A 14670-nucleotide genomic window follows, 5' to 3' on the forward strand; every position below is an offset into this window, starting at 1 on the left:
CAGTTCATTAGGTGTAATGTGCCTCAACAAATATTGGGATCTTGTTCAACCAATCATGTCACAGGTTTTGTCATACACAGCTAGCCCTCAATTCTCTCTTTTTGTGAGACAGTTTAACAGAAAATGACAAGCAACCATTGATTTGATATCTTCACCATATATGAATATGATGCCCACATTCCTCAAATTGAACTCATGGGTTTCTCATATTCCTTTATCTTCTCTTTTTCTGACATTTTTTTTTTATTTTAGGAAAATCACATTAAGTAAGGCATGCCCTAAATCATTGTGAATTCCTTCCAAGGATTCATCACTGCACTGTTTTTTTTTTCTTTTTTGTCAACAATCAATAGATCATTCCTCTCATTTTAGATTACAATATTTGAAAAACAATCAAACTTTACTCTCTGAAGCAAAAAAGAAAAACTCTGTAAGGAGAACTTCAGACTAAAAACTGAGTGGTTTATATCAGTATTCGTTTGAGCAGAAGTTGGAAGTGTGAAATAGGTTTATTTATCTATACAGATTTTTCAGCCTCTTTGAAGCTTCCAGGATGATTTCTCTGTGACCAAATGCACTAACTCTGATGTACTCTTCACCACCAGGGCCGAATCCCCTACCTGAAACTGTGACTATGTGTGTCTTCTCAAGAATCTCATCAAATACATCCCAAGATCTTGAACCCAAAAAATGAACCCAAACATAAGGAGTATTCTTTCCTCCATATGCCTTGAGGCCGAGCAATTCAAATGTATCAATTAGTATTTTGGCATTCTCCTTGTAGTAGTCAATTACCTGGCGTATGGCCTGAAAACAATTCATAGGCAGAAAGCAGAAATGTATAAACAAGATAATCCATTTCCAATTGAATGACAATTCCTATTAAAATGAACCACTCAGAGTCCAGAGACCAACCATTAGACCTTCTGGGGATAAGCAAGCAAGCCCCCCTGCTTGAGCAATACTTGATGCCCCATTAAAGTAGGTGTAGACAATGCGATTGAAGTCTTTTATGACAGGAAAGCCATTTGCAAATAGCAACTCTTCAGGGACCACTGTCCAACCAAGACGGACACCAGTGAAACCAGCAAACTTTGAGAAAGAAGAGACCTCAATTGCAACCTAATCAACAGCCAAAGAAAATTCTCATGGGTTCAGTTCTTCACAGTCGAGACTTCAAGTAACTGGCTAAGATTGAAATATTGCTAATCAAATCCAAAGCTGTATTACAACAATACCTCTCTTGCTCCAGGAATTTCAAAGATAGACCTTGGGCTGTTGTCGTCCGAGATATAAGCAGCATAGGCAGAGTCGTAAATAATAATTGACCCATTTTTTCTTGCGAACTCCACTAGTTGTTCTAGTTGATTTCTTGATGCAGCATGACCAGTTGGGTTGTTTGGAGAGCAGAAGAAAATAACATCAGTTCTTGAAGTTGTCAACAGGTTTGGAAACAGGTTATTTTGAGGCCCACACTTCATGTACTCAATGTTCCAGTACTTCCCTGTTTCCTCTTGAAATTCACCAGCTTGACCTATTATAACACCCGAATCTATGTATGCCTGTATCAAACATTTGTTTTTCATGAATCAAACTCGTTGTAGAAAATCCATGAAAAACCTTATTTCAAGAAAATCAATTGACATAATGCCTTAAGAAGACAGAATATGCATGTTGTTTGGAAAACAACATATACCTTCCTATTGGTTCAAACAAACAAACAGAGACTATATAAGCAAGAAGGTTAAACATTACCGGAAATGAGGGATCCTGCACGGCAATTGTTACATTTGATCCTAGAAGCAACTGCAGTTGGAATGCAGAGAAATAAGGATGTAACATTCATTGAGTAAGAAGTAAAACTCAACTATACAAACTCACAAGTCAGGTTCCATGTTCTCAATCTGATTCTGGATTTGTGCATAAAGCTCCCCAACACAGAAATGCAAGCCCTAGTTTTCCAAATATTGAATTACCTGAGGGCGAGAAATGTCGCATTGTGCACCATCTGATACAAAAACCTCAGTGTCCTTCACCTTTAGACCTTTGTAGACTACATCTGCAATTGCCTTCCTTAATTCCTGCAGTGCAGTGCAATCCACATTGAAGATAAACACAAACTGGAAGTAAGACCTCACAGAGTCGTGCTTATGAACAAATTCTGCTTAAATGATATGTTTCATACTATACAAACCAGTTTGAACACAATTAACCAACTACATTTGCCATTGAAGTGGTTAATATGTTAGATTTTTCTCTCGAACTACATGAACCCTTTTATCACATATTAAGTACTTGCATTAAATAGGGCTGTTGTTTCGTTTTAAATTTTATTTCAAAAGAAATTAATCTGAAGCTTGATCTACGTTCATTAGGAAGGACCCAAGAGTTGGACTAAAGCAGACCAGGCAAGGGTTTGCATTTGACTGGCTCTGCTCATGTCCGTCCCTAATAAAGGGATGCTACTATTACATTATTACTAAAATAGCATAATCGAACTGTCCATGCTCCCCAATAAACACAGATTGGTTAAAGCTGCAAGTATAGAGCAATTTGACCGAAAGGAAAAACACTGTCAGAATAGAACAAATAACAGGCACCAGAACAAGAACAATACATTACCTTGTTGCCATGTTCAGATCCATACCCTCTGTAGCCTTCAAGCGTTGACAGAGCTTGTGCTTGCTGTGAAAAAGTTTACCAGTTAGTATCCATACTGTGGGAAAATGTTTCAACGTGTTATAAAAGTATAAAACATCAAAAATACAGATAACTGGAATGGCTCAGTTGGTTAGAGCGTGTGGCTGTTAACCCCAAGATCGGAGGTTCAAACCCTTCTTCTAGCGTAAAGATTTTATTTTCATAAATAATTCAAATGACACTGACCCCATAGTACAGAAGTATTTATAATTTACCAACTTAAAGATTTTGGTCCCATATGTACAAACACCATTGGTTTGGAATTTTTTTTTTTTTTAAGTGAGGCTAAAGGTAGATGAAATTCACTTGCGTTAGCAATGTAATAAAAGGATAAAAAGCATTTTCTTCATACCTCAACCATGCTGGATGTGATGATGTCCGGGATGGGTTCAGTGGTATCACGGATCCCAAGGTTTATCAACTTAAAATTGGGGTACTTTTGCAAGTGTTCAGCTTCACGCATAGCAATCTGATAAATTCCATAGAAATGGTAAGAATCAAGATAACAGATGTAGAATGACATGATTGCATATCTCTCAGCTCTTATAAAATATTTAGCCTACAACATCCTACATCTATGGTCCATGGACAATATGAATTTGAGTAGAAAGACAAAAAATATAACCAAGACTTATGTCAAAAATTTGAATGCACCCTCTTACATAAGGGTGTCAATGGATCGGTTTTGGATTGCGCCCCATTCGGTCTAAAATCAATTTGGATGCATTGGATGGATCAATAAGACATATCGGATTGGATTTGATCCATCTATAGTAAATTTATATCGGATTGGGTTGGATTAAGCCAATATCTGATCCATTGATATAAGATAAGAATATAGGTGTCAATAAACATAATTTAGGTTGAAACTAATCTAAATCAATACGAATTTAAACAGATTGGACAGTCCATACATTGAATTGGATTAATCCAAAATAATTCAAAATATTCATTGGATTAAATTAGACCTAAACTCACATTGAACTGGATCTGATTAGACCAAATACAGTCCAATTGACACCCCTACTCCAACCTCATGGTCCCAGCCCAAAATAATGCAAAATGCTAATAAAGGCCAATCAAAATTGTCTCCCTAATACCTTAAGGTCCGATATGTCAAATACTTGCAATTAAGGGAAATATATATGTTGAAAGTTTAATATCAATAGGGAGTAATCTATTACTGGAATAGACAACCACATAAAAATTAGAATAGAAAAGAATATCAACCTAACAAGAGAGTCAATAATATTGATGCCATTACTAAACCTAAATCAATATATTTTTCATGGATTATCAACCAAACAATGGCCAACCAATACAAGAGAAAGACCGTACAAGAAACCCTTGAAAAACCTGGGCCCGCCCTAACCCTCACACCCAGCCCAGCCCAACAGATTATCATCACCTTTAAAATAAAAGGTGACCTTTCTTCCCCTACCTCCCCTGCCTCTCTACCAGGCACGTTTATTGCGTGGGTGCACCACCTCATCCTCATACAACTCTACCAACCCACATGGCTATCTATGCTATCCAAAGACCAACCCGAATCGGTACCCATTGTCGTGCTCACACCTAATACAGGCCTCCCTCTCAACCCACGACTCAACACTCAACAGTCAACACTCTTCTTTGTAACAAGATTAATGCAAGCAGATCCACCAGCTGGTTTTAAGGGACCCTTTGGACTAGGGCTGTCAATGGGTTGAGTCTGACCCGACAGACCCGAACGGATTGGGCAGGTTATGGTTATGGAACTGGAACTGACCCGATAGGTCCTAATATAGGGTGTCGAGTACTATCGGTTTGGAATCGATTCCACCTAGCCCCGAACCCATTCAAACTCAATTTGATATATATAATGTAAAATATATTAAATAAATAAATTATATATATATATAACATTTAAGATAAATCTCTTAAACTATCCCTACTGTTTACGAATTTGACAAATTAAACCCTTAACTGTTTATATATTATCTCGTGGTATTCTTAAGTTTTCTGACAATTCACATTGTCGTTAAATGCTAACATAAGAAACAAAATATCGAATTTATCCTTCTTTCTGTATTCTCAGACCTCCCCTCTGCCTCTAAAATAATTGTAGGGATCCTTGTGGATAAAGCTGCAATGAATAATCCCCAGATGTCAGATCGTCTGGGGACTTCAAAGATCAACCTCACACTGCTTTCCAGCAAATATGAGCCTCTACTGATTTGGTGGGATTGTTAGCGATGAACACAGCAAGCACACACTCTCCAATGTTTCATACCGAAGAAGCGACAACACTAGTATCATGAAATGCCCTCCTTGTTCGGTGGAATGCCTGAAGAGCTCTGACAACACTCCATTGTAATTTGCGAGATTCCGTCCATCCTCAAGCTGCTTTCCAACAAAAATAATTCTTGTCGCCATCTGTATCCTAGTGCATGAAGGGTCCGCCATTGCTGCAACTTGCTGCAGCGGCGGTGATGAAATAGGGGCGAGAGGGAATGGGGAAGAGAGAGAGAGAAAACAAAGGGGACGAAGAGAGAAAGGGAGGGAGGGAGCCCTTCGCCGGTGGCTGCCATCGCCTACGAGGGTTGTGCCGAGAGGGAGAGAGAATGAAGGGGGACTGCTCGGTGCAGGCGACGAACCCTTCATTCTCTCTCCCTCTTGGCACAACCTTCGCAGGCGACAGCAGCCACCGGCAAATGGCTCCCTCCCTCTCTTTCTCTCCTCCTCCCCTTTGTTCTCTCTCTCTCCCCCTGTTCCCTCTAGCCCCAGTTTCATCACCGTCGTTGCAGCAACGGCGAACCCCTCCATACACTTGGATACAAACGGCCAGGTTCCTTTCCCGATCTCTCTCCTCTTCCCTCTCCCTTTCCTCCTCTTCTTCTCTTTGTCCTTCTTCCTCTCCTTCTCCTTTCTCCATCTTCATCTCAGTTCATTGTCTTTTTGATGGTGAACAGAAAACTACCACCGCCATCATCGTCTTTCAAGAATGTTTGTTGCAAAGAGAGAGAGAGGCCAATTCTGGGTTGGCGAGAAGGAAAGATGGTTGACTCTAGCACGGACAACCGTGTGGCCACCATTGCTTGCGACAATTATACCAAAATCACCGCCACTACTGCAATTTTCAATAGCAACGGTAAACGATAAGTGTATTTTAGGGATTTTAAAATAATTATTACTCACATGATGTCACATGTGAACAGAGTGTGACGAAAATTAACAGCAAGGGTATGTTTTAGACAATTGTCAGAAAACTTAAAGATATCGCAAGATAATATCTAAACAGTAAGGGTACATTTTGTCAATTTTGTGAACAGTAGGATTAGTATAATAGATTTACCCTAATATTTAATATATATTAAACATAAATATTTATTTTTTATTTATTATAATCGGGTCTATCGGGTCAAACCCAATTGTCCCAAGAATCAATCGATTCAGTTCAAGGTCCAAAAATTGTAGTCCTTATCGGTTCTAGTTCTAGGTTTGGGTTCACAACATTTCATGTTGGGTCGGTTCTGGATCCTGTTGGTTCTGACTCAGACCCTACCCATTGCCAGGCCTACTTTGGACGGGCAAAGAGCCTTTACACTAAGAAGCTGGACCCTATCCTTCTTGGGGCCCAAATCATGTTTTAGTGGCCAGCATGCAAGTATTCCTTTAGCTGCTAGTTAGTCTCATCTCTCATCTATCATTAAAGCAATCGTGAGCCACAATTGGTTTCAAGCATACTTATAGATACGGGTGTAAACGGATCGAATTTGAATTGGATTAGGCAATATTCGAATTTGAATCCGACTAGAAAATCCGATATTCGATGAATATTGAAAATTAATATCCGAATTTGAATTTGATTAAATATTTGAATATGTAATTCAATTCGAATTTGTTAATTAATTTTTAGATAATTAATAAATATATAAAATAAATATTTTATTGATACAAAGTATATAAATATATTAATTATTTATATAATTTAATTATTATATAAAATATTTTTTATTTATTATATATAAGAATTAAATAATCGGTCGAATTCGAATATTTATTGAGTCTAATCAGGTCATATCTAAATTCGAATCCGATTAACTATTTGGTAAGAATAAGATATGTGAATGGGACTGATTGAATTCGATTCAATTATGATTGAATATCGAATTCAAAATCCAATTTTCGAATACCATTGACACCCTTAATTATAGAACCACCTCAGACTACGCGATTTCCTTTTCCTGCTTCTCGCCACACATCTCTACGCAAGGCTACAAGTTTCAGACGTTAAACTCTAGAAAAGCACTACGTACGTACGCATCATGAAGCAAGAAAAAAAAAACAAAAAATAACAAAACAGAGTGAATCAATAAGAGCATAACACAAAATTAAAATGTGGAGAAGGTTGAATTAATCCACAGACCTCAGGAAACAGATATTCATTCCTAAGCTTCTCTAAATTCTCATTACGAGGAACTCTCGTGCGATGATCTGCAATTGCATTGCAGTACTGTAAGTCAGACAAAAATTGAATGAAAACCCAAATTCAAATGTGAACCAGTACTCAAATTCTGATACAATACCAACTCTCCTCTGCTCCTTCTGGACAACCTCCCGACTGCAATAATAAAAGTGAAAAGCATGTTGAGTTCCCATGCAATAAAGCTTCTCAAAGCATGTAAGGATCAAACCACTGGAGCTCTCAAGAACATTCACTGACCTCTGCTGAACCATCCTTGGCTTAAGCATCACGGAGGGACGAATTGAAGTGCAAGCTGAGAGTTGAACTTGATACATTTTCAGATTCCTTTTCTTATTAGAGGTTTCGAAACCCAGCTGCTTCGTGCAACGATTGACAAATGAAATGATGCACTAGATAGTGAGTAAAACTGAGCTTCAGTACTCGGGCATTTAATTTATAGACTAACCCCAAGAATGGTCGTAAAGAGTTTGAAAATTAAATAAACATGAGCGTTTTGGAACTGACTTTGTCTCCTGAGAAAACAGTCAAAACTTTTCAGAAAAAAAAAAACATGGGCCATTTCAGAAACCGGTGGCGGATCTGCTGGAAGAATCTTCTGCAGTAGTGGACCCAGGAATGAGCAGTCAGTTCATTTTTGACTTTTCCGTCGCCTGATTTCTAACTTTTCTTCTGTCTTGATGCAGGTTATGAAACCAACGATGACGAAGGAAAAATCTTCTTGCTTTTCTTTTCTTTATTCTCTTTCTCCTACTGCTATTCGGCAATTTCTGCCAAATTTCCCTTGTTTTCAGATGTCTAAAGCTAAATATAGATCAATTCTTGTGGCAATTAACCCACCCAGTTGTCTGTATTGATTAAAGCTTCAACAGACAGTCTCCAACTTAATATAGATGACGCAATCCCAAGTAGTAGTTTCCACGTATAGTCTCCACCAAGCTGAAAATTTGGATAAAGTTTGGCGGGTTAGACTATGTTATGGAAAAATATATGATATCTGAAAAATAGCAATAAACTGGAATCAGAAACGTAGTAGCGAATCAGGTGTTATTTATCAAAATTCAGGGTGGGTTTTGATTGGTCAATATTTTTTTTATATCACATCTTTTCTGCATCATAGATTTTTTCAAATTTTGCACATGATTTTTAAAACCGGACTGGACCTAATAGTTGAATCACAAAAACCGGGAATTAGTCAGGTGATTGGTTCCATTTTACCCCCAAACTGTTAATTTGCCCAAAAACAATGATTTGATCAGCAAACTGCTGACTTGGGCGGTTGAACCATTCAAACTGTTCAGCGGTTTTGACCATTTTTTGATTTTTTTTGTTAGAACGGGCCATCCATTCGATTCAAACAGTTGGACTGTTTGACCTAGGAACCAGACCCCTGACAGGTTCATTGTCCGGTCCAGTTTTGAAAACCTTAGTTTTGCATAAAGAAATTGTATCCGTTGCTATGGATTATTTAGGTCCTGTACCCTTTCGCGTGGGTTGTCGGCTTTTTAGAAGTCTGGCAGTCTGCGTTTTGGTCTTTTCCTATTTAGTTGGGAAAAGATCTAGCCGTTGAAAGCCATGGCCCCGAAAAGACATGGAAAGCCCATTTCGGGCTATTTTTGGGAAACTCCAAATGGAATTTTTTATTTTTTTTTTTCAACTTATTTTCACACAAACAGACATATCTTAACCAAACAGTCTTCAAGCTATTAATATCTTGATGCAAAAATTTATATGGTCTTTTGACTATTAGAATTTTCAAAAAATCTTTCAAAAAATAGCTTGCCAAACGTCCCCTTAATTAGCCAAAGGTTTTTAAATGTTAACACATTTGTTTAGTTATTCTATTTCCGAGCGATTATTTGGTGATATATCAGAAAGCTCTTTCCTTAATCACTCATTTGGGTTGGTTCATTGTTTCAGTGTGAGGTAACTGTTTCCGTTTCTGTTCAACCCAGAAAGGGATATGATGTCGTGGGCAACTTAAATTGTTCATTAAATAGGAAATGATTTTATTAACACGCATTTACAATTGGTTAGTGTCTAGTGATAAAGAAACCAGTACATGTGTAGTCCATTTAAATTTTCCATTTTAAGGTTTTTTTTAGTTCAACCCACGAATGAGAAGGTTGTTGTGCCCAATTTGAACATGCTGCTTATATATCGGAAAAAAAAAAAAAAAAAAAACGTGCTTACATAGACTAGCCCACATTCATGTATTATTGTCATACACCGTTTATTCCCTGGGCCCTTATTTCGCATGGTTATTTTGCTTAATCATTTTGTGGCTAATTTAGTGGAAGAATTAAAATATCGATACCTTCAATATTATCCCTTTTACTTTTTTATTTTATAATTGGGATAGAGTCATGGAGTGTTTTAGTGTTTTAAAAATGTAAGGATTCATGCAATGCATGGGATTTAGTGAACAAAAGTTAAATAGTAGAAAAGGGTATTTACGAAAATACCCCTTATAATTTCATGGATTTACTAAAATCTACTCTATAGTTAAAATTTTAATAAAACACCACTTATAATTTGTAATGGATTTAATCAATCTTCCATTAGATGATAGTAGAAAATGATAGTGTTGACCCTAATGTTCATTTAAATAAATTTAATCAAAATAAAATAAAAATAAAAATACCATTTTTGCCACTTTATAAGACACGGGCAACCACTCTGTTAGCTATATTTGATTAATTTTGTTTTCTGTACAAAAAAAAAGTGTTAAGCATATTTTTGGAATAAAAAATCATGGGCCTAATAGCAAAACAAACACTCCTCAATGAAAGGTTGATTAAGTAAATAAGTTGTAAAATATATGAGATGTTTTAATAAAATGAAAACTATAAGTTAGGTTTAAATAAATATGTAAAACTATAAGATGTGTTCTACTAAATGACCCTAATAGAATCACATAAGAGTATTCAATTGTTTTATATTTTCAACTTTTTAAATAATTAATAATTATTCATATTTTATATACTACTTTTGATAAATTTTTTATAATACAAAAGTAACAATAATTAATTTCAGTTAGGCTTATTCATCAAATTGATGAGACCGACCAACCCGACCAATTGGACCCAAATTGGTCAGTTTTCTAGTATTTTAGGTCGTCTTTGGTTAAAAAATTTCCCAATTCAACTAAATTGGATCAATTTCACTTTGGCCATTTGTAAACCAACCAAAATCGAATGACTTAACCATTGATATATATTCATATTTTATATTTTAAATATAATTTTTAATATGGAAAAATGGGAAATTTCCCATATTTCTTAGTCTAAAATGTTTTATATCACAAATCTAATTTTTAAATTCATTTTTTTAATAACTGCACTATAATTTTTAAAATTTAATTTAATTTTTAAGTTTAAATCTTTTGAACCGATTATTCATACAAAAAAATCGACCCAAACCAATACAACTTGAGTGGGTCGGTTTTCACAAAAGGTTAGCAGGTTTCGGTTAACCAACTCCCCAATATGACCGGTCAATTCGGTTGGCCAAATAGCCTACGACCGAACCAAACCAACTCATGAACACTCATAATTTCAGCTAAACTAATAGTCTCATAAGTTATAACAAAAATACAATAAGTACAATAAATGAAATTTAAAAATTTCACTAATAGTAGTTTAATCTCCAATAATGATTGAAAGTTTTCTATTAAATAAAAAACAAAATAAATTTATACATAATCATTGAAAATAAATTTATGAAAACAACAATAAATAATTACTGAAATACAATAAATATTAATTTTAGTATATATAACTATATAATAAATACAGATTACAAGTTTGAAATTATTATTAATAAATATTTTTTTAAGTTATTTTCTCAAATTATTACTTGATATAAGTGAAATTAGTTATTTACAATATTATGTAAAATATTAAACCATTATTAATTTCAATATTATGTTATAATTATTTTTCTACTTTTAGATTTTTTTAATTTATTACATAATTTATTTATTTTAAGTATTTAAAATCTAATTACTTTAAATATTTTTTATTTAAAATAACTAGTTATTTAAATACTTAAATAATATGTAAAATATTTAAATTTTAAAATATTAGTTATTTATGGAATTTAATTATCTATAAAATCATAATTTATACTATTATTACATAATTCCATTATTAAATTTTTAATATTTTGAATTATGATTAATTTAAATATTATATTATAATTATTTTTCTACTTATAAAGATTTTTTTAATTTATTACACAATTTCGTTATATTAACTATTTAAAATCTTTTTATGATAAATATCTAGTTGTTTAAATATTTAAATAATCTATAAAATATTTATTTTTTATTTATTTTTATTTATTTAAAGCTATTACATATTATTAAATGTTTGAAAAACATTTAAATTGATGGTCCAGAAAAATATAATTTAAATTGTTAGTACATAATTTGGTGATATATTTTATAGAAATATAAAATTATTTATTAGATAATTTTGTTATTTTAAATATTTAAAGTATAGTTATGATAACTATTTAGTTATTTAAATATCTGAATAATTTATAAAATATTAAAATTTTTTTGTTATTTGAATTTTATTTTTTTAAAGCTATAGATATTATTAAATATTTGAAAAGAATTTAAAGTGATAACCTGGAAAAACATAATTTAAATTATTAGTACATAATTTCTTGATATATTTTGTAAAAATATAATTTTTTGTGTTTTAATAAATACTTTAAAGTTATTATATAAATTTTTTAGAATATTTAAATAATTATTAAATTTTTAATCCAAACTTTCTTTAGATAGATATAGATAAAAAGTAGGTGAGAGGATAAATAGGAATTAGAGATAATTTAGGAGAGAAACTCTATACTAAATTAGAGATAATTGTGGAGATAAATAGGAATTAGAGATAATTTAGAAGATAAATAGGAATTAGAGATAATTCTGGAGAAAGTGGGGGATGTAGTTTTGGATAAATTTTAGGATAAGAGATTATTTAGGTTATTGGGAAAGTGCATATCATTGGTTGTTTCAAAAATGACTTGGAATAAAAAAACAAAAAATTCAAAAAGATGAGAAAATTTCTTGATCGCTTTGTTTTTTATATATATTACATATTTTCATTATTAATTTTATAATATATTAAATTATTAATAATTTGAATATTGTGTTATAATTATTTTTCTACTTTGAAGAAATTTTTTAAATTTATTATATAATTTCGTTATTTTAACTATTTAAATCTAGTTATGATAAATATTTAAATAATCTATAAAATATTTACATAATTTAAATTTTATTTATTTAATTGATAATCAGTAAAAAATAATTTAAATTGTTAGTACGGGTCAATCTAGCTTGGCTCTGCTTGAACGACAGGAGTGAACTCCTTTGCCCCCTGAGAATGCTAAGCCGAGACAGGTTCTCTATGTACATGGTTCTCATGGTATTATCACTAGTGCTAGCTAACTGGGATAGGGAGTTAGTCTCAACGTTCTCCAACCTCGGGATTTTCTTAATGAAGTGTGACTGGAAGTTGAGCAAAGCCTCTCTTACTTTGGCTAAGTAGGCAATCATAGTTGGTTCGCGAGCTTCGTATTTGCCTGTGACTTGATTGACTATGAGCTGGGAATCGCTGCGGATGACGATATGCTTGGCTTTCACTTCTTTGGCTATAACCAGCCCGGCTAATAACGCCTCGTACTTCGCTTCATTGTTGGATGCCGCAAACTCAAAGTGTAGTGCGTACTCCAGTTTTGTGCCGCTTGGGCCGTACATAATGATTTCGGCTCCGCTGCCCTACGGGTTAGAGGAGCCATCTACGTGAAGGATCTAGGGCTCCTCATCCCAATTCGCATTTGGCCTAACTAAGAGAAATGTTGCACTGGTTGCTACCTCACGGTGCTCGAACTCAACCAACCTGGGAGCTTCGAGCTCGCCCGAACTGGGGGCCTCGTGCTCAACCGACCTGGGGACATCAGAGCTGAAAGTGCATTCCACGACGAAGTCTGCTAAGGTTTGGGCCTTGATATCAGTTCACAGCTTGTATTGGAGGTCGTACTCGCTGAGCTCAACAGCCCACTTCGTCAGTCGGCCAGAAACCTCAGGCTTGAGTAGAACTTGCCTCAGAGGTTTGTTGGTGAGGACGACAACAGTATGAGCTTGGAAGTATGGGCAAAGCTTTCGGGCTGCAATAACTAGTGCATAGGCCAACTTTTCTATCTTCGGATATCTCGTCTTTGCTCCCAGCAACACCTTACTAACATAGTAGATAGGATGTTGGACCCGATCCACTTCTTTTATTAGTACCAAGCTGACCACTTCGTTACTTGCCGAGAGGTACAACTCTAAAACATCACCCTCCTCGGGTCGGGTTAAGACTGGTATGCTAGCGAGGTACTTTTTGAGCTCGTCGAACGCAAGCTGGCAATCTTCAGTCCATTCAAACCTTTTGCTTCTAATTGCTTTAAAGAAAGGTATGCAGCGGTCTGCAGACTTGAACATGAAGCGGCTCAGAGCAGCTATTCGGCCATTCAACCTCTAAACTTCCTTCATTTTTTGGGGTGGTCTCATGTCTAGGATGGCCTTTACTTTGCTCGGGTTAGCCTCAATGTCGCGCCGGTTAACGATGTACCCCAGAAACTTACCCGATGTGACACCAAAGGCACACTTATTCGGGTTCAATTTCTTGTTAAATCTATGCAGGATTTCAAAAACTAAATGCAAGTCTTGTATTAAATCATGCAAAAATTGAGTCTTGACGACTATGTCGTCAACATAGCAGTCTATTTTTTGGCCAATCAATGGCACAAACAACTTATTTACAAGTATTTGAAAGGTAGCCCCGGCATTTTTTAACCCAAAGGGCATGGCATTGTAACAGTACAGGCTGAGCTCGGTTATAAAGGCTGTCTTTTCCTCATCAGCAGAGTCCATCCTGATTTGGTTGTATCCCGAATAGGCGTCTAGGAAACTCAGCAACTCATGCCTTGAGGTCGTGTCCACCGAGTGGGAAGCAGTCCTTTGGGCAAGATCGGTTCAGGTCGGTGTAGTAGACGCACATGCGCCATTTATCGTTAGTCTTTTTTACCAGAACGGGGTTGACCACCTAGCTCGGGTAATGGACTTCCCTGATAAAATCGGCTGCAAGGAGCTTCCCGACCTCCTCATCGACTGCCCTCCATCGCTCTGGGGCTAGATTTTGTTTCTTCTGTCTAACGGGCCTAATAGTTTAGATCACAAAGGCTTCTCAATGGAAGTGCCGATCTAAAGTGTATGGGCTGGGTCCTCCGTCGATGTCGGGATGGAGACGGTCTCTTCTGTGGGCGTAGCTCACTCCTCGCTCTGCTCCGTAGGTCGCTCCAGTTCGAGGTCGTCGGCCACCTTGGCTTTCCCTTTGAGGGCAGCAACGTAGCATTTGCGAGACTCAAGCTGGTCACCCCGCGCTATCCCGATTCTGAAGTTCGTGGGGAACTTTATGGCCAAGTAGTAAGTGGAGACCACAGCTCATAAG

The 14670-nt window shown here is 35.5% G+C and overlaps 1 protein-coding gene and 1 non-coding gene across 5 annotated transcripts; one reads left to right on the forward strand and one right to left on the reverse strand.

Annotated features, from left to right (window-relative positions):
* Nucleotides 1–289: 289 nt before the first annotated feature.
* Nucleotides 290–7871, reverse strand: LOC148876857 (aminotransferase ALD1, chloroplastic-like). Of its 4 annotated transcripts, XM_088943024.1 has the most exons (10): nt 7406–7871; nt 7269–7303; nt 7109–7176; nt 3053–3169; nt 2623–2685; nt 1977–2081; nt 1756–1806; nt 1239–1562; nt 916–1122; nt 290–807 (listed from the first exon to the last, which is right to left on the reverse strand). In XM_088943024.1, the coding sequence occupies exons 1-10, from the start codon at nt 7480–7482 to the stop codon at nt 514–516; spliced, it is 1341 nt and encodes a 446-aa protein (XP_088799150.1). In that variant the 5' UTR covers nt 7483–7871; the 3' UTR covers nt 290–513. The 4 variants fall into 4 exon arrangements, with proteins under 4 accessions (XP_088799150.1, XP_088799167.1, XP_088799162.1 ...); XM_088943041.1 differs by lacking the exons at nt 7109–7176; nt 7269–7303; nt 7406–7871 and adding an exon at nt 4973–5226; XM_088943036.1 differs by lacking the exons at nt 7109–7176; nt 7269–7303; nt 7406–7871 and adding an exon at nt 4780–5226.
* On the forward strand, nt 2773–2846 carry TRNAN-GUU (transfer RNA asparagine (anticodon GUU)). The gene has a single exon. It is a non-coding gene; the product is annotated as a tRNA-Asn (tRNA).
* Nucleotides 7872–14670: the final 6799 nt, after the last annotated feature.

The sequence above is a fragment of the Nelumbo lutea genome, chromosome 1, assembly GCF_056320005.1.
Source record: "Nelumbo lutea isolate HS-2025 chromosome 1, American lotus-T2T, whole genome shotgun sequence".
In the NCBI taxonomy this organism is placed as follows: domain Eukaryota; kingdom Viridiplantae; phylum Streptophyta; class Magnoliopsida; order Proteales; family Nelumbonaceae; genus Nelumbo; species Nelumbo lutea.

Coding starts and splice junctions, on each gene's coding strand:
- LOC148876857 (XM_088943024.1), bottom strand. CDS start 7,482: ATGTATCAAGTTCAACTCTCAGCTTGCACTTCAATTCGTCCCTCCGTG. Junction 3,170..7,108: donor ATGAATATCTGTTTCCTGAG/GTCTGTGGATTA, acceptor GGAATTTATCAG/ATTGCTATGCGTGAAGCTGA. Junction 808..915: donor TATCCCCAGAAGGTCTAATG/GTTGGTCTCTGG, acceptor AATTGTTTTCAG/GCCATACGCCAGGTAATTGA.